Below are 18,835 nucleotides of genomic sequence, written 5' to 3' on the forward strand. Positions count from 1 at the left end.
AGGCACTCCAGTAATAAATTATAATTTTCAAATATTTATCTCCCACTCTGTAAATACAGATAAGGTTACCCAAACCACAGAAAACATATTTAAACTAATAAAATCTATTTCAAATTAATTGAAGTACTGTATCTAAAAGCCACCCCTGGGATTCTTTACCAAATAACTTATTCATTCTCCACACTGAATATAAAAAAGACAAACAGGATGTCTGTATCACCCCAGATCATCCCAATCTGACCATTTGAGTGAAGATTCTTATAGGACCTTTCCTTCAGCTCAACTCCAACATACTAAAAAGAAGGAAACATACTGACCAGTCTTACTGGAAAATTACAGCCAGAGAACAGGAAATTGAAGCAATAAATGCACTGCTTTCACAGAAACAAGTAATGGTTATGACATCAAAGTGAATCAAAGCTTGAGCCATCTTTAATATACTTTCATCAGTTCAATGCTTCAAGAGCAGAATCCAGAAGAACCTTTAAGCACACACAAGTATCCTTTAATTTTTCAGGAAATGTGCAAGTATTTTTAGTAGAAACCTAGTTCATTTTAAAAGCACAGGGATCTCTCTATTGACCCGCTGTAGTCACAAAGATTCTAGTTAAGCAGGTAACATAAGCAGGCTGTAAACTCAGACTATTTTGTTGTTTGTTTTGTGATGTAGCTTCTCCAGATGGTAACATTGTGCAAGAGATACTGGAACACAGACAACAATGGACAGTTTGAAATTAAACGCAACTCTTTAGGGAAGAAGTGAGGGCCTTGAAATGCTTAATCAAGGAAATACAGATGTTTACAAGTAAACAGATGTTTAAACCCTTAATCACTGATGGAATATGCTACAAATACTAAGAGTTATCTTAAGGAACAAACGTGTTGTGACAGAAGCACTTTTTTTTTAATTAAAAAAAGTGCATGCTTTAGCAACATGTTTTCCTCTTCCCTGCTGCAGACTTCAACATTTAGTTTGAGTTTACTGCGTCATTTTCACGACTGGTACCTGTAAGCTGCTTAACTATTTGAAATATCACATATTAATAAAACTTCTTACACCAAACTGAAACAGTCACTTGAATGAAACAGTTGATTTTTTTTTATGTAAGTACAGTATGTTCTGCTCCTATGGGAACAGACTTGCAACTTCAGCAAAGACATGAAAACAAATTTAAGTACTGATTCTCCTGTACTGCAATTACGTCTTTTTACACATTTAATGATACTTAAAAATAATACAAGCAGCTACAAAAACTAAAGAAATCAAAAGCTAAAACAAAGATGCAGAGAGCCTCAGACTATGTTGAGGACTGGGAAAGACAACGTGAAAAAGCAGTGTATAGCATCTTGGGCTGGTGCAGGTGAGAGAAGGGGAAAGAAGATACAGATGAAAAAATAAACGTAGTTGATGCTGTTAAAGGCATCAAGAGATTTTAGAACCACTTGAAACACCAGCTGAAGGACAAGGGGTAATGGGTTTCTTGTCTTGGTTTTGGTGCTTCTCTTACAACTAACATCAATCCAGAAAAGTTTCTTCTCTATTCTTATAGCTAGAACATCAAGAAGAAATCAGGGATGCAACATCTGTATCCTTATTGTAAACTGTATGAATAAGCTATGGCTAAGTGAAAAAGTAAAGCTGAAAAGACCTGTGCCTTTGGACCTGAAAGAAGCAGTTGTTTATAATTCTCGTATCAATAAATTCTATAGTTGAAGATCAGGTCTTTAAAAGCCACCCAAGAACTAGAGTTAAGATCTGCATGACAGTGCCTGCCCTTGTGGACGCTGCTGAATGTACACACCTTTACAGTAATCTGCGGGATCCTCTTGTTCCTCATCGTCAGAGCCCAAGATCTCCTCCTCTGGCTCTGGCGGGGTGGGCTCTGGCAGGGGTGGCGGAGGGGGTGGTGGTGGAGGTGGCGGTGCAGAGGGAACTTTCTGCTGAGGCTCTGGCCTGGAAACGAAGAGAGAATAGAATAACTGAGTAAAGAGCTTCCCCACAGGGTAACACAGACCTTTGTGGGGATAGGAAAATGCCTGGGGAGATACTGGTCAAGCATGTCTCACTTAGGCTCCCACTGTCATCTTTCATATGACCTGTGGGGAGGCATGGACAGAAAAGTACCTGACCACACCAGAAGCAGGCTTCAGTGAATTTGGACTTAATCACTGAAACAGCTTATATTAAGTATTATAAATTTTAAAATATTATATTCAAAAGCATATAATATTAAAAAGAGGCATATAATATTGCATATAAAGCATAAAATATAAAACATAAAATCAGAAAAGCTTTTAGAATTCCCGATGAGCAAATGAGATGTTAAACCTGTCTTCTTGAGCATGACTGAGAAGAAGTATTTTTCAGAGAATACCAAGTTATTCAAAAGCTCCTGCCTGCCAGCTGAAGGAAGATCTCATTAATATACAGCAAGAAACAATCTTCTAGGGACACTGACACAAACCAGATTACTTAATGCACTTCTCATCTTTAGCTGCTGCTGAGACTATGAAAAGCTGTTATCAGTATAAAAAAATAATACAGAAACAGCTATTAGGAAGTAAGAAAGAAGAATTAATCTTTCTAGGCAGCCTATAATGCATACCCAGAACACACAGAGCTTGCTTTAATATGCACTAATTAAAAAAGCAGACCACCACCACAGAAACCCAACACTGTGTTTTTGTCTTGCGTCTCCTGTTTAGAAACAAAACCAAAAAATGAAACATGTTTTATATCCTGTTATGTAAAAACGCTGTACTTGGTATTTCTAAACACTTTCAAACTACGCACATTTTGAAATTCTGAGTATTTTCAATACCTATACAAATGAAATCCAGGGTTGATGCACACCTGTTTGTCAAATAATTAAGAAAGCCTTCCCCAAACAGGTTGATGCTGTTAGTTTTTTGTATTTATCCTTCACACAAATAAATAATATATTCTTGCCAAATGATATATTTGCAAAATACATTTGCAAAAATAACTTTTAAAACACTTCTGCCATCAAAAGCTGTTATAATTTGCATTTGTATCTACTTCAAAGCTAAGCTGTCTGAAAAATACCATATTAACAGTATTCTGCCATTCATGTGATAAAAAAAACCAAAATCTGTCATTTGCTAATTTTTCAGCTCCTAAAATTTAGATTCAAGTGCTTTTCTGATCATGAGTAAAAACCGTGTTTAGGTTTATCCCACTCCTGTAGTCCTTTTCCTCACGATTCCCCACACCACCCCTTCTTACACAATGCAACTATTCAAGCCAAACAGAGCAACTGGAGTCAAAGAGTACACAGTTGGTCAGAAACAAATTCCACTGGCAGCATGCACCGCCTGGACAGCAGCTGCTGCTATGCCTCTGCTTGAAAGGACATCACTGAAATCTGCATGCATACCAAATTTATCTGCCTGCTACCCCTTTCAGATAACATTCTTGCATTCATTGACTAAATGGTCACATTGAAAAAGGAATATCTGGAAATAATTTACTAATGGTTTAAGTTACGATGAGAAATCTACCCAAATAAATTCATTTATGTGATTTCTAACCACTTAAAGCTTAGGGCATACATGAGAAAGAAGGAATCCATTTGCAGGATAAACAATAAATATGTTTGCATGTGCTCCCTCCTGCATAAATTATGCTCTTTTTTTTTGCCTTTATCTTTCCTCTTGTTCCAAATAGATGTCTCATAGATGTCCCAATGTACAAGGGATTGCACGCTGTGAGGAAAGTAAACAGATACAATAAATGGAAGGTACAGCACATCCTCTGATCAGCTCATCTTACTACACATTAATGGCCCTACAACAGCCTAATTTCATGGTGCCAGCAAGCTGATGGTCCCCATTCACGGTCTGATGTTGACAAAGCTTTAATCAAACAAATCATGGTACAAGGATCTACACTGCAAACCCTGAAACCTCATCTGCTGGGCAGAAGACTATTTTGGATACACAGATGAAGAACTATGAACACTTAAAAATTAACAATGCCAATGATGAACAGGGAAAATAAAGTACAGAAAACTAGCTTGCACTTCATTAATGTATCTGAAGCAGATACATAGATGTGCCAGGCAATACAGGCACATCCACCAGGGCTTAGACTCCTCTTGGACGGTACCATTATTTTACTTTGTTCTGATCACAGGTTTCCATGTTATTATTTTGGTCACATAAGGTGGCTAACATACAGAAAAATTAGTGCAGGTTAGGGCAATTCAAGTACACAGGTTCCAGGCTGAAAATCCATTGAAGTTGTACCAATTTTTCCTCTTGAGATAACAACTTGCTGTATTTCTTCACAAGATAAAACCAATACTTTAAAGAGAATTGGAAGCATTCCTGGCATTGAGATTCATATATTTTTTTCACTTGTTTTGAAATAAACATCAAGGAATACCAAGAATCTTCCTCCAAGAGTGGAAGTTGTACAACCCAAGATTAAAGAAAAGCCAGTATTTGCATTTATTCCTAGGGAAACAGATTAAGAAACTAGAACTGCTTCCGAGTCTTTCTCAAGTTACTATATTTTATTTTTAAAAAGGCTTTCTCTTTTTTCCTGCCTCCAGTCCTAGCTGCAATTGGTATTCAGGAGCATTTTCTTATTGTTTTTTTTTGCTTCTGTTTCAGATTCTTCGCATTGCTCTTGGATTTCTTTCACTTTAACACTTCTGGGTTATAAGGAAAGATCAAATCTTCAGCACTTGACTTGGCCGCTTAACTTCTGCCTACAAACTGAGTAACTCATCCTGGCACCACGGATGCTTGCTCTTCTGCCAAAACAGTCTCACAGCGTAGAGGTAGCACGTCAGTTGATGAGAGAACTCCAGTTTTGCTATTTCTTAGTAGCCTTTTCATTGAATTGGTAAGATAAGCTATGATGAATGTTTCAACAATATATCCTTTCGTCATGAATGGCATGAACATGCACTTTATTCAGCTTAGATTTAATTTTTCCTGCCTAGAGTTTGTTAAAAAGTGAATTGTTTTTCCTTCAAAGTGGACTTTACAACATCTGTGGCATTAAGAAACCTGTGAGTAATAACCACATAGGCTAGCCTCCATTTCCTTTTCAGAAACATAATTGTCTAAAAACTATCACAACAACTTATTCAACAGCTGCATTATTCCACGTTATTACTCTTATTTCCTGAAATGTCGTAAGCAACGATACACATTAGGTAACGCATGCAGAGGCACATACTAAATCTCTTTCTTTTCCCTGAAGTAATCATTTGGTTCTCTGTGGTGTACCACTATGAGGTTATTCATCACCCTCCAAGAATAAACACTCAATTAATAGAAGATGACACACCATTTCTAGACTCTGTCAGTAGGTATGCAGAGAACTGACCATCTCCACAGGCTACAATGACAAACCTTCTAATTGTATTGAAGGAAGTGTTGCAAACAATTAGCAACCACTAGCCAGGATGTTTTATTCTTTAATTACTCTCTCTTACAAAAACAAATTTAGGGTAGAGTCCAATCAAAATACAATGAAATCCTACTTTCAGCTTCATCTTAGTAAAAGACAAAAGAAAAGCTGAAGCATTTCTCCTCTAGATTGAACTTGAAGCAAAATACCTGAAACGCTGCATGGAGTCTTACAGAAAATCAGTTGCCCACTTTTAAGAAATGCAAAATTACTGACAACTTAATTTAACTGTTGTGCATCATGGACATGTTGCTCCATGGGGAGCATGGAGCATGTTCCACTGGGGAACAGCCAACACTGAAAGCAATCTCTGTAACATTAAACATGCTGGGACAATTATAGCACAAGAAATTCAGGAAGAAGCATTCGGATTTTTTTGTTGCTAATGTTGTGAGGTTCTTTGCTGTTCTTTTGTTCTAGGAAAGGTAAAACAAGAGCCACAAGGGTAATTAAAAACAAGAAATGCCTTCCATATGGGAAGCACGTGAACACAGCAGAACTCTTCAGCCAGGAAAACAGACAGTGGAGATCTGCAAAATCTTGACAGGCACAGAGAAAGTGAATAGGAAATGCCTGTTCACTGCCTCTCCCCACACAAACTGAGCCAATCGAAAGGAAAAAGAACATATATATTTGTGTAACATCTTGTTAAAAACTAAATCTCCACCTTCTTTTTCTCTTAGACATCATAGGTGAGAGAAGTTAGCTAAGTTCAAATAGGGCTCAGAAAAATTCATGGAAGAAAAACTCACTGATTGCTAATACCAACCTGCCTTTTACTTACAAAGCCTGTCAGCCTGAGATTGCTGGATTTGGGAAAGTATTCAATACATCTGAGCCCAGCCCTGCACTTTTCCCCAGGCAACTGCTCCTGGCCAGAGGGAATGCAGACCCACTCTGAGTCTGCTCTCATGCAGTCACTTCAGACAATCTTTCCCCTTCCTCAATAAATTAATGACTTCTGTTACTAAAAACCAAAACAGACTTCAGGCCTCTTTATCCAAAAACCTCACATGCAAAACCATGGGTTTACTGTTGTTACAAAGTAATGGATAATAAGGCATTGCAGGCAAGACTGCTATCCAAACAAGATTACTTGAACAAATCCTCATGTTGTTCTCCATGGGGAACAGGCACACAGCAGGAGGATTCCTCCTCTATGAAGAGTGTATTGCAAACATGGTAAACTACTGATTTTATTAAAGACTTAGGCAAACAGAACTTTACCCTGAATGTAGCTAAAACCTGTACCTAATTCTCCTTTAGGAAAGCACTGTCTCAGAAGGAAAACAGACTGAGTCAAATGGGAAAAAAAAAAAAAAATCAGAAGGAGGCAGAAATTGGTGGGGTTAAGGTAAGAACTACCTCAATCTGAGAGGAAACCAAAACTTTCCTTAAGATTTTCAGAGTAACACATCCAGAGAAATTTTCTTTTGCTAACAGAAAATGCAATTAAAAGGAAGTTAAATAACTCCTTCATATATTTAATAAAACCAAATTTAGAACAAACTGTATTCTAACAACATTACAAACATCCTGACATGTCCACAGAGGCTCTTCGGGGAATTGCAGATTGAAGAGGGGAAAAAAAGGAGGCAGGGGAGGGTAAACATCAGACAAAATGTGCTGTAAACCTCCTAAGAGATGTGAGCTGTACAAACTCCCCAAGTGGGCGTGGGTCCATCTGGAAGGAGATCCAGCTCTGCTTCCCTCCAGCTCCAGAAAGCAAAATCTTCCATGCTCCCAGGCAAGGCTCTCAGGTGATGCAGTTTAAAGTCTGAAATCTCTACACACAAGTTTCTTCTGGCTGTTACTAATTGCTTAAAGACTCTGCTATTTGAATTTCTTTCTTGTTTGTTCAAATGGTGTCTGCTCTACCAGTTGAACTCTTGCCTGTTCTTCCTCCCAAATGTCAATTTAGCTTACATAGGTGCCTTCTAACAGTGAGCTCTCTGAACTGGAAGCAGCCTTAAAGGCTTGCTAAATAAATACACACACACAAGCAACAAAAAAAAAAAGATACATCAAAACAACTCCAAAGTTCTTGCTCAAGGAACAAAATAATGTCGCATATGTCAAGTAAAATTTTACATTGGTTATAAATCTGAATAATTTTTATAGCTATGCTAATTTTTTTATAGTTTAATAATGTAATTATTTTTAATTATGCCAGAGGTCATCTCATTGTTTTCAGAAACAAAGTCTATAAATCCAGAAGGAAACAGGGCATAAGGAGACATGTTTTTAATAAACTCCAATAAACTGTTAATGTGAACTCCCAGACACAGCTTTGTTTTTTACATGGAAAGTGCTATTTGTGCTTTTATACTGGTGCAAAACTGCACTGCAATTTCTAATTCCTGAAAATCCATGCATAAGAAGAAAGACTGCTGGCATGTCACAAGCATGAAACAGTGTCTACATCTGGTCATTATTTCACAAAATTATCATTCCTCCTGGGACTGTTAACATTCCTTCGAAAGATACCATCATGCCATCAAACATCAACAGAAGCTCCAGTGAAAGTCCTCCTGGAACACAGAAGGCTGAGACACGGTAGCTCCTCATACAAATAGCAGGACAGAGAATGAATTTTTCATTCCCATCCTGCTTACTAGCCTTTTGGAGGCAACCCTGGACGTCAGTGTATACCCAAAGTCAAAGTAAATTGCCACAGAACTCTGCCTTCTTCCGTTCAAAACAACAGGTACTATAAATAAATACCATCTGAGGCAGCTAGTACTGCAGTCTGAGCATGACAGCACCAGCCCAGCAGCAGAGTGATGGTGCACATTTCCACTCCTCATCACAGCACTGCTCCCTTGCTTCAGCGCTGGATCTAGCGATGACCCAGCCACAATTGATTATGAACCCATGAACTGGGCTCTGTTACTCTGCAGCCACATCAGAGGCAAGGTTAGCAGGACCAGCACATTGCCAACAGTAGAGGTGAGGAAAACGAGTAGCAGCCTACATTTATAATCACACATAACACGGAGCAGTAAGGTCTGCCAGGTTTGTAGATACTACAGGAGGTAGAAAGCTCTTTTGGCTTTCACACGGAATTATACCAAGTTCCCAGAAATAATTGATTTCAAGCTCTGAAAGGCAGTCGCAAATGAGATTTTATTCTCATACACATACAATTCTGTTAGAATGTTCTTAAGACAGTGAGCCAGAAGCCAAATCTATTCAGGAAGCCTCAAGCTTAACTGAACTTGCCAAGGTATTTGTTTTCTTCTTCAAACTGTTTTTCTTGCAGGGTTCTACTTCCCAGACCAATCACCTATTACAAACTTTCAGAGGCAGAAAAGGTCAACAGCTGAAAAAGAGAAAACAGATGTAGCTGGTAACACAGAAAGAAAATACCTAGAGGTAGACTTAGCAGCTTGCATTTCACCCATACTTCGAGTCACTGGTAAAGTGTTGTAAAGGGTGAGAAAGTTATAAAAAAGATAAAAGTTAAAAAATCCTAAAAGCCAAAGAGGAGAAACACAGATGTCCTAATTGTGGAATATGTACTGCTCAATGGAGAACAGAGTTCCTTGTATATGCATCCTAACATGTCAAAATGAAGCCTCTGCCTCAAGTCAGTCAGATAAGGAATATTGCTCTAGTGCAATGATAAAGACCTAATTAAAAACCAAGCCAGTCTCATAAACCACATATGAAGTTTTATCTTCTCCAACTGCCAACAAGAGTCCTTTCTCACACTACATGGCTCCCTCCTCCACCTCCCTGCATGCGCACCCGTACTTGTGACCCATCAGAAGACCTGACAGGAATCACTGGCACACGGTAACAGCACTAGCCAAGATCTGCTTTGACTTCTTTGTCCTCTCACTATGGGTGAGCTGTGTGATGGATTAGTTTTACTGGAATGACTCAGAGGTGTATAAATGGAAATTAGTTTTTGACTTTCTTTTTGGTATGTTACGTTGTAGTACTTAATTTCTCTCTCTTTGGCATGTTAAATTATAGTGTTTCTAGTCTTTCTATTAATAAGATATAATCAGAAAACACGCTGTTGTTTCTTCAGTACCTTCCAGTTGCCACTAGCAACAAATCTACAAGTTTTGAAGGGGAGGGGGAAGAAACACCCCTGCTCTCCAACAGCCTTATCTGCCCTTGGAAAAGTTAGCAGATTTAACTTAATTTAGCATCAAAACCCCTTAAGTCAACAATCCTTTGAAGTCAAAGATGAACTCAAAAATTAATTCATAACTAAATTATGAAACGTGGGATACAGTCTTTGTTTACCAGTACAAGCCAACAACTTCCTTAGAGTTAATATAAACATACATACACTACAAGGAAGTATATATCCAATTTACGTGTGTCAGAAACCATACGAAGACAACCACGATAACCTTAAGCAAAACGAGCAGGAGTAAATCAACAAATGCAGTGGTTCTCATTCCTTCCCACCTATTTAACATCTGAGTAAAAAAGATTTCATAGGAGCATTGAAATTGTAACCCTTCCGTTAACAGCAAATGCAGTCAGCAGCAGAGTACCTCTTGCTTCCCCTCCCAAAAAAGCATCCTGGTAAAACGCAATCCTGACTTCACATGATCATTTGCATGCAAAAAAGCATTTTTCATCTCCACACTTAGTTAATGTTTGGAAGACCCATTCATCCTGTTAGTGCAAATGCCTCATGCTCTGGATTATGTCTGGAAACTCAATTCTACAGGTAATAGAAAGCAGCCAAGCCTTTTGGAAGGGACGAACACTGAGGGACATAACTAGTGGGAGGGTAAAGGAGTCTGAAGGAAGAAGGTTGCATGACTAAGAAATCAGAGGAGCCTTTCTGCCTGCAGCAAATACAAAGCACCACTCCAGTGATAAATTCCAAATAATACATTCTGAACGCCACCACTGGAACTCTATTGATACCAAGCTTCATCCCATTCACCTTGCTTTTGAGAAGCTGGAATGAGCTTTTTTACATGAACTCTTTAAATTAACAATCATAACTCCACTAACAGACTTTGTTACAAAATGAAGGACTGACCTCAAGTTCTTCTAACACCCCCACCCCAACTTCCAATGCCAGTAACATCTCCTCCATGTAACTTCACCAGAATTTTTACAAGTCTCTGCACAATTCCTACTAGCATTTTATGAAAGTACCTGTGTTTGCACTACAGTACCAGTAAATACTAAAATCAAGCTAAGCAAGAGCAACTTAAAACTTTTTACCTTAAATCTTAAATATAAGTTGCAAATATGCCTATCATTCAAAAACATTTGCCGGTGTTCAACTGTAACTGGAATTCTTCCATTTGGGGTGTATGTGGCCATAAGTACAACGTATGAAAAGCCTACTTCTGAGTTCCTCTATATATACTGCTCATTTACCTTAATTTAAGCATCCATTTTCATAACAGAAGTACATAAAAGCAGCACTGAGACTGCAAAGTCCAGCAGTAGTCAGAAGTGAGAAAATGGCAACGTTACGGACAAGCATTTTTCACAAAAACTCATTCACCCAAATGCGGCTAAATAGTGAGCAGCTGGTTGTACATGTGCTGTATTTTAACATACGGCCTCAAATACTTTTAGGGTTGTACCTGTACCTGTAGGCAACCAAAATTATAGCATCCATTCTTCTAGATCTAGTATTACTATAAGCAAGCACTTTATTTTGAAACCTGAACACTGACCATGGTAAAGCTAGGACCAAGAAATACGCTGCCACTAAGCACAAACACGGCATGTTTGCTGGTCTGCTTAGATCTGCACCCTGGCTTTGCTGAGCTGTCTGCATACGCGAGACAGTTTTTGGAGCAGCAACTCCTAGAGGTGAAAAGGAATCAAGAATATGGTCACTCTTTAGTTCTGAATGACAGTCCAGAAGAGAATGGTTTTTCATGTGCAGCATGAGGACTTTCATACTGTAGTAAGACTGAGTCAGTGAGGCCACCTTCATCTCCTTCTCAGTTAACAGACCATGCATTTCATGACCCTTTACTTGATCTTTTTACCTTCTTGTCTTCACAGAGGCAGTGGCAATTATTAAACATGGAAACACTTTCTATTTGTATAATTATTTGACAAATTAACGTAGAAGAAAACAGTAACTTAAGTTCCTGTGGACTTCACTTTCCATACTTTTAAAGGCAAAATTAACAGATGATTGGATTCCTCCACATGCCATGCTGCCTATTCAACACCTCTTAATCCTTTATTCCATCAACCATTTGTCTTACGGGTTACACAGTATCACAGTATGCTAGAGATTGGAAGGGACCTCGAAAGATCATCTAGTCCAATCCCCCTGCCAGAGCAGGAACACCTAGATAATGTTACATAGGAATGTGTCCAGGCGGGTTTTGAACGTCTCCAGGGAAGGAGACTCCACAACCTCCTTGGGCAGCCTGTTCCAGTGTTCCGTCACCCTCACAGAGAAGAAGTTTCTTCTTAAGTTTAAGTGGAACCTCTTGTGTTCCAGTTTGTACCCATTACCCCTTGTCCTATCATTGTTTGCCACTGAGTAGAGCCTGGCTCCATCCTCGTGACACTCCCCCTTTATATATTTATAGACACTTATAAGGTCACCCCTCAGTCTCCTCTTCTCCAAACTATAGAGACCCAGCTCCCTCAGTCTTTCCTCATAAGGGAGATGCTCCACTCCCTTAATCATCTTGGCTGCCCTGCGCTGGACTCTCTCCAGCAGCTCCCTGTCCTTCTTGAACTGAGGGGCCCAGAACTGGACACAATATTCCAGATGGGGTCTCACCAGGGCAGAGTAGAGGGGAAGGAGGACCTCTCTCGACCTACTAACCACCCCCCTTCTAACACACCCCAGGATGCCATTGGCCTTCTTAGCCACAAGGGCACAGTGTTGGCTCATGGTCATCCTGTTGTCCACAGAATGGGTTGGAGAGCCCATTCTGGAACTCTCTTTTTTTGAAGCTTGCAAGTGACCTTTCACTGGAGTGGATCTTCACCAAGCAGCTGCCATTTCAGGAGAGTTATGGAAGTCACTTCAGCATTTGAGAGGCCTGTACAGCTGGTTCAACTGGCTTAGACGAGGCAGTTCTGGACACCAAATACTGTGACAGCTCCTGATGAGGTTTTCAGAATCTCATGTGTGTCAGCAAGCCTGAGAGTAAGGGTTATCAGACCATCTGACTCATCCCAGCCTTGGCGTGCTTTAACTTGCAGCATGGATGCTGGATGATTCACTTACTGGAATATTCCTATTTCTAACAGCAAGAGAGAGCCTCATCCATGGCCGAAAAGCACTCAAGGAATCCCAGCTGTCGTGGTATCCCAGATGAACATTCTCCCTCAAGAGGATGCAACTGTAAATATGCACCTACCTCATAGAGTGAGATATTTCCATATCCTGTGCCCTACTAGAATACAGAACGCTGGGACTGAAGCTTCCCCTACCAGGTCAGTAAATTGTACACCTCAGGAAAGGAAGCTCATCTTGTTAAGGTAAATTCTGAACCCAGTTTACAACAGGAAGTGGACAGCAACTATTACCACCAGGAGGCTACAGTCTCCAATTCACCTCTTTCTTACCATGAATAACCCCATCTCAGGGTTTCTTGGGTCGGACAACGATGTCTGCACCTGGCCACTACACAGAGCCATTTGCAAAGCTGAAGAACTTTCTAATTCTAATTTCAGAAGTCAAACGTCCAGGATGATACTGACAGTAAAGGCCAGAAACACTGTGGTGCTGAGTCCTAATGACAGTAAAGGATGGCAACATCATGACTTCCAACCCATGATATACTACAACCAGAAGCTGAGGTCAAAGAAACATTTTAAGTTTACTGCTGCTGAAAATGGAAACATTAAGGTATTATGGTGGTGGCAAAGCTTCTGATCTGACTGGTGCTAAAACCAAGACACACTACATATGTTTGCAATGTATTGCCTTGACTTTCACTAAGCTGAGTCAGTGCCAAAGCTACAGTCTACTCTGGCGCTGGCTCACTTATCTGAAAAGCCTCAGAGAAGTCTTCAAGAAGCTATGTAGGCTATCTGCAGTAAGAAGCAGAAAAGAGCTGAAGGGAACCCTACAGATGAACCAGTGTTTCAAGAGATGAAGCTGAGAGGACCTGAGTGTACCAGACTCATCTCGCCTTATATACCTATAATTACTGCAGAGGCCAAGTGGTTTTCCTACTCCTGAATAAAGATGTGTATATGCAGTCAGTACTACTGTGCACATGAGCTATCACTTAGAGCTTTGGTTTGGTAAACATCTCAAAAGATAACAGTTGAAACACATGCTGACTGCGGGATGGAAAGGAGATATTCCATTGCAAAGCGAGACATCTTTAAATCATCGGCATGACAAGGCAGCCAAGCCTCGGACAGCTGTAAAATGCCTTAAAGCTTACTCCTGATTATGTGGGTGCCAGACACAGGGAAGAGGCTAATATTCCTCTGTGAACATTTTATCTACTTGGATTTCTATAAGAGTTCTAGTTAGGATAAATCAGTTCCCTTTAGACATTTGATGAATTCCTGCTAGGCAACACCTGATACAGAGTGTCTAGTGCTAGGGTTAGAACGATGATGATTCACTGAGATGAACAGAACCCTTCACACTTCTGAAGAATACTGCTTCCAGTTAGGTTTATCTTCATGGAAGGTTCTTACTGCTCAGAACATCCCACTTCACTTAGGTGGAGCAAGTACTTTGCAGTGTAGGAGGCACAGAGAAATGCAAACAGATGAGCAAAGCTTTGCCCTCATCCCATCAAAGATCAAAGAGAAACTTGGAACCTTGAGAAATCCCTTCTCTTAAACACTCCTGGTACCTAAGAGAAAATCTAGCATTTCTAGAAAGCTTCCCAATGCCTTTGAATTGTGCCTTCCTAATTTTTTCATTACTAACAACAGTAAATAACTGCCTGAAGTTCTTACCAATGTCGATTCTCTAGAAACATAACTCAAAAGTATAAGCCTTTTCTTTTTTCTTCATCTTAAAACTTCACTTTCTTCACCTAACCACACATTACCTCATGTCCCAGTCTATCCCTATCAGCAATCTTCACAAGTACATGGAAGGCAGTTTGTAAAACAATGTCCATAATTCTTCCAATTTCATGTGAATTCCCCTTAGGTATCTATCAGCCACAGCTATTTCTTGAACACATAAAGATTGTACCTAACACACAAATGGCAAGCAAAAATATAGAGAAGAGCAATTGCACAGAACTACTGGACAGTCTTTAGCAAGTAAGAGGCATTAAAGTCTTGACTTCTTCACCATTCTCAGAGGGGGAAAAAGTAATACAGAGCTCTCCTTGTCCCCGTGATCATGCAAAAAGAAGAAAAAGGTATACTAAGTACCACTGAAAGATAACAGAGGGCTGAAAGAACAAACAAGTGAGGATTATCTTTCAAAAACCCAGAGAAAACAAAGAAAACCAGAGGAACTGGACTGTTATATTAAAAAAAAAAAAAAACAACAAACAAAAACCCCCAAGATTTTTACAGAAGTCCTCAAAGACCCATGTGAAAATGATTTAAAATAGTTCAGCAGGTGAAAATGAGACTGGAAAGGCCAGGAGAGTTAGCCAAAACTCAGTCTATTTCATCCCTATTTTGCCCCAGTACAAAACCTCCTTTGTCCTCAGGATAGGAGACTCCTTGCTATTTCCATGCAAACACAGCAGTAATAATTGTGTATGTATTTAACAGTGCTGTTCTGTAATGTTAGATAAAAAAAACTAATTTTCTATTGCAAACAGCAGTTTTCAATTTCCTTTGTTACTTTTTCAACACATTTATAAAAAAACTGTTAAATGGTTTTGTGCATTGAAATGAATTTCCTACCTAAAAATGTAGGTCTGCATCTCTTCTCTTGCATAAAAATACCACAGCACAGCATCAGCCTTTCTCCCAGTGCCACCACGTTGCCATGGAAACTGGCCCTGATTTCTAATGCCAATATAGGCTGCATGTAAGCAGGAAAAGAGCTTAAGTAATATTTATATAATATGCAAGAGAGCTCATATATACAGTGTTTATGATTTCATTGGAGGCCCTCAGACCAGCTCAGACTGTTTCTATCAGACATTCAAAGTATATTTATATTACGAGCCTCAAAATCACAGTGCAGGAAATACAGACATATGTGGAATTCATGGTATTCTTTTCTCCCTCTTGTTTTCAATCAAAAAGACAGACAAGCTCCACCCTTTGTAAGTAAATAAAATCATGTGTTCTTGAATTGTACTGTGAAAAAAAAAACAGAATTTAAGTTATTCCTTTTAAGAGCAAGACAAGCCCTTTGCCTTAGTCTCAAAAAGCCGTGATAGAACACTATAAAGGCTTTTTTTGTAACAGATGTCAAAGCCAAGGAAAGCCAACCTAACCTTCAGTATTCCCATTCTTTTAATAGGATGGAATGTCTGTCTTCTCTTCCTCTCCAGCCCCTTAAAATATATTTTATGTAAAAATATTGCCCTGCAATTCTGGTGGGGATTTTTTGGGGGGATGGTTCTGAAGACAAGCTGGGCATGCCCCTGCAGTCAGCCTTCACGAATCACAGAAGGGTTGAGGTTGATGAGACCTTTGGAGGTCCTCTTGGTCCAACCCCCCTGCTGTTCCCACAAGGCCACCTAGAGCCAGCTGCCCAGGACCACATCCAGACAGCTTATTTTGAGTATCTCCAAGGATAAAGACTCCACCACCTCTCTGGGCAGCCAGCCTGTGCCAATGCTCAGCTTTCAACACCACGCATGAGATTAGGAGACACAATGAAACTTCTGAACGGCAAACAACTCACTGGTTGATGCCCAAGAAAACATCCCCGATGCCAAAGCAACTTTATTAGACAGCTTAGTGTAAAATGACAAAATACACAATAACTTTCAAGTCTATTTAAAGAGATTCTTACACAGAGAAGACAAAAAAATGAAGTCTTATTTCCCTCACCTCAGACCTTCTCAAAACACTTTTTCAAAGGCAAGAAGTTCTGAAAAAGAACTACCGGTCTTAAGTATTTGGGGGGTTTTGTCTGAAAGAATTTCTGAAGAGAAGGATGACAGTGAGAGATAGAGCCAGATACACACACACACTCTCTCTCTACAAGTAGAGAGCCTGAGAAAGACTCTGTAAATTAGGTTCAAATCCCTGACCTGCACGATCTGAACTGTAATTTTTATTTCAAGTATCTGGAGTTCTTTCCTATGCTCTAAACCAATACCCAAAGTCTATTACCAGAGTGAGGTCTTGCCCTCTTTCTTACCTCAACCTTTCTTCTAAAAACACAGTTTTGTTACAAACATTAAGTAGAATAGAAAAAAAATATTTGTATCAAGACATAAATCCCATGAGTGCAATAGGTTCTTTTAGGACAAATTACAGATCCACATAGGACAGTATCCTATATTCAGAAAAACAGCCCTGTGCAGATGTCCAAGTAAAAGCGTAAGAGCAAGCTAAACACACAGGGATCCTTCCTCCCCTAAGCAGTCCTTTGGTCTCCCACAGAGGGCAGCTCAGAAGCCAGCAGGTGGGATTCTGATGCCTTTAGTATCTCCCTCCTGATGTTTATTCCACAAATCTATCCAGTTCCCCTCTGAGTATATGGAAGCTTCCAACATCCACATAGAATGGTATGAAATTCTACAGCATAATGACACCTTTTCCAAAGGATCATATTCTTGTGTTTGTTCTGTATCTGCCATCTCATAGTTCCAACTAACATCCTCTGAATATTGTACTGAAAGTGCATGCGAACACTCATTCTGCAGTCGCCCTCTCCCTGGCACACAATTTAAGAGACATCCACTGTATCCCCCTCTGCCATCTGTTTTTCAGCCTTGAAGAGTCCTACTCAATTTTGTCTTTCCTCACAGGAAAGCTGCTTCACAATTCCAGATCCTCCCCCCTTCTCTCTTCCCCAAACACCGTCATGCTGTACCCTTGGTATGCAATATTCCATAGTTGATGTGTGACGGGTTTGTATTTGGCATAATGGCATCTGGACTACTGTGCTGTCTCTTCCTTGTTCTTAATCCTGAATTTATCTTTTTTAATCACTACTGAACACAAAGCTGATACTTTTATGAAATCTCTATTTCAATGGTAGTTCCCTAAATAATGATTATTACCTCAGAATCCATTATTTTATATAAAAGTTATGATTGTTTTTTAATGTGTATCACTTCAACATTTATCTAAGGTGGATCTCATTTGCTGTTTTGACATCCAAAATGCCGGTATGAATACAGTGAACTAGGCTTGATGGAGGTTTGTGACCAAAAGTCACCAAAATAAAAGGAAATGCATATGCTTTCACTTGATCATACAACCAAAACAAGCTTCTTTGTATCTTCTGGAAAACAAAAAGCTAGTTTCTGATTGCAGGTTTTTTCTCAGTTTTAACATCCTAAGTCTATGACTAGAGCATATAACTGTGACTCCCCAGAACTGAACTGCCTAATTATTTTCTAATGAGAGTGTGATTATGGTATGAGTTACTGCATCTTTGAATAGAAGTAGATTAATCAGTGGCTCTAAAAGGAAATGGTATTTCCTTTTAAAATATCATTTTACATAAAAATAATTATGTACCTCATGAAATTTAATGAGATTTTAGAACTGTAGAGACCCAAAATTAAAAATATTTACTGAAGTCATACACAAGGACTCTTGCTCTGCTTTAGTTAACATCAGACAGCCCTGTAAAACATACTTAGCAAAGTGAGGCAGAAAAGACACATTCTTTAAGACAATTCTATCCTTGGCACAAAGATACTTCCCAGGTGTCACCTCTCTTGAAAAGAACATACACAATTTATCAATACAACTTGTGATTGGATCAATATGATTTGTATGATATTGCCTGATTGCATGATTTGTGTTACTTCAAAATAGCAATCATGTCCATAGAAATTCAAGTTTAAATAATAAATGTCATTGGCAGGAAGGAGTTATCAACATGAAAATACCAGGTACTCCAGACTAAACTAAAAGATAATGGTGTTCTCATCAGTACAATTCTGCAGCCATATGCCAGGAAGCTAAAATGTACCTATCTAATTTAGAAAGGCGAGGAGACTATTAGAAACCTAGTTCACTCCCTCTACAAAAGCAGGAAAAAAGGGGCGACTCACACATTAGGTAAGTAGCAAAACTTGGTATTTAATTTCAGATGAATGGTGAGTGCTATATTAGTAACTGAAACACTTGATTAAAATAATGTTGCTTTTTATCAGTAGGGAAGAAGATTACAATTGAGAGATAGGGCTACTTAAATTTCATTGATAACTAAATGTTCATGCTCCCAGAATATGAATAAAATGAACTGAACATGTTACAAAGTAGTTCTGATCAGAAAAACAACACTTCTGTGTGAACAGATGCAGTAAAAATATCATAGTGACAACAGGTAAAGGTAAA

The 18,835-nt window shown here is 39.1% G+C and overlaps 1 protein-coding gene across 5 annotated transcripts in view; it reads right to left on the minus strand.

Moving 5' to 3' along the window:
• SRPK2 (SRSF protein kinase 2) overlaps positions 1-18,835 on the minus strand; it is a 151,292-nt gene that overhangs the window by 44,353 nt on the left and 88,104 nt on the right. For all 5 annotated transcript variants that reach the window (XM_062638270.1, XM_062638269.1, XM_062638266.1 and 2 more), the window contains one exon: positions 1,803-1,954. In XM_062638270.1, coding sequence (XP_062494254.1) covers positions 1,803-1,954 — 152 coding nt within the window. The remainder of the gene's footprint in view (positions 1-1,802; positions 1,955-18,835) is intronic.

This window comes from Pezoporus occidentalis, unplaced genomic scaffold, assembly GCF_034315485.1.
Source record: "Pezoporus occidentalis ecotype Australia unplaced genomic scaffold, CSIRO_AGI_Poc_V1 ctg56, whole genome shotgun sequence".
NCBI lineage: Eukaryota > Metazoa > Chordata > Aves > Psittaciformes > Psittacidae > Pezoporus > Pezoporus occidentalis.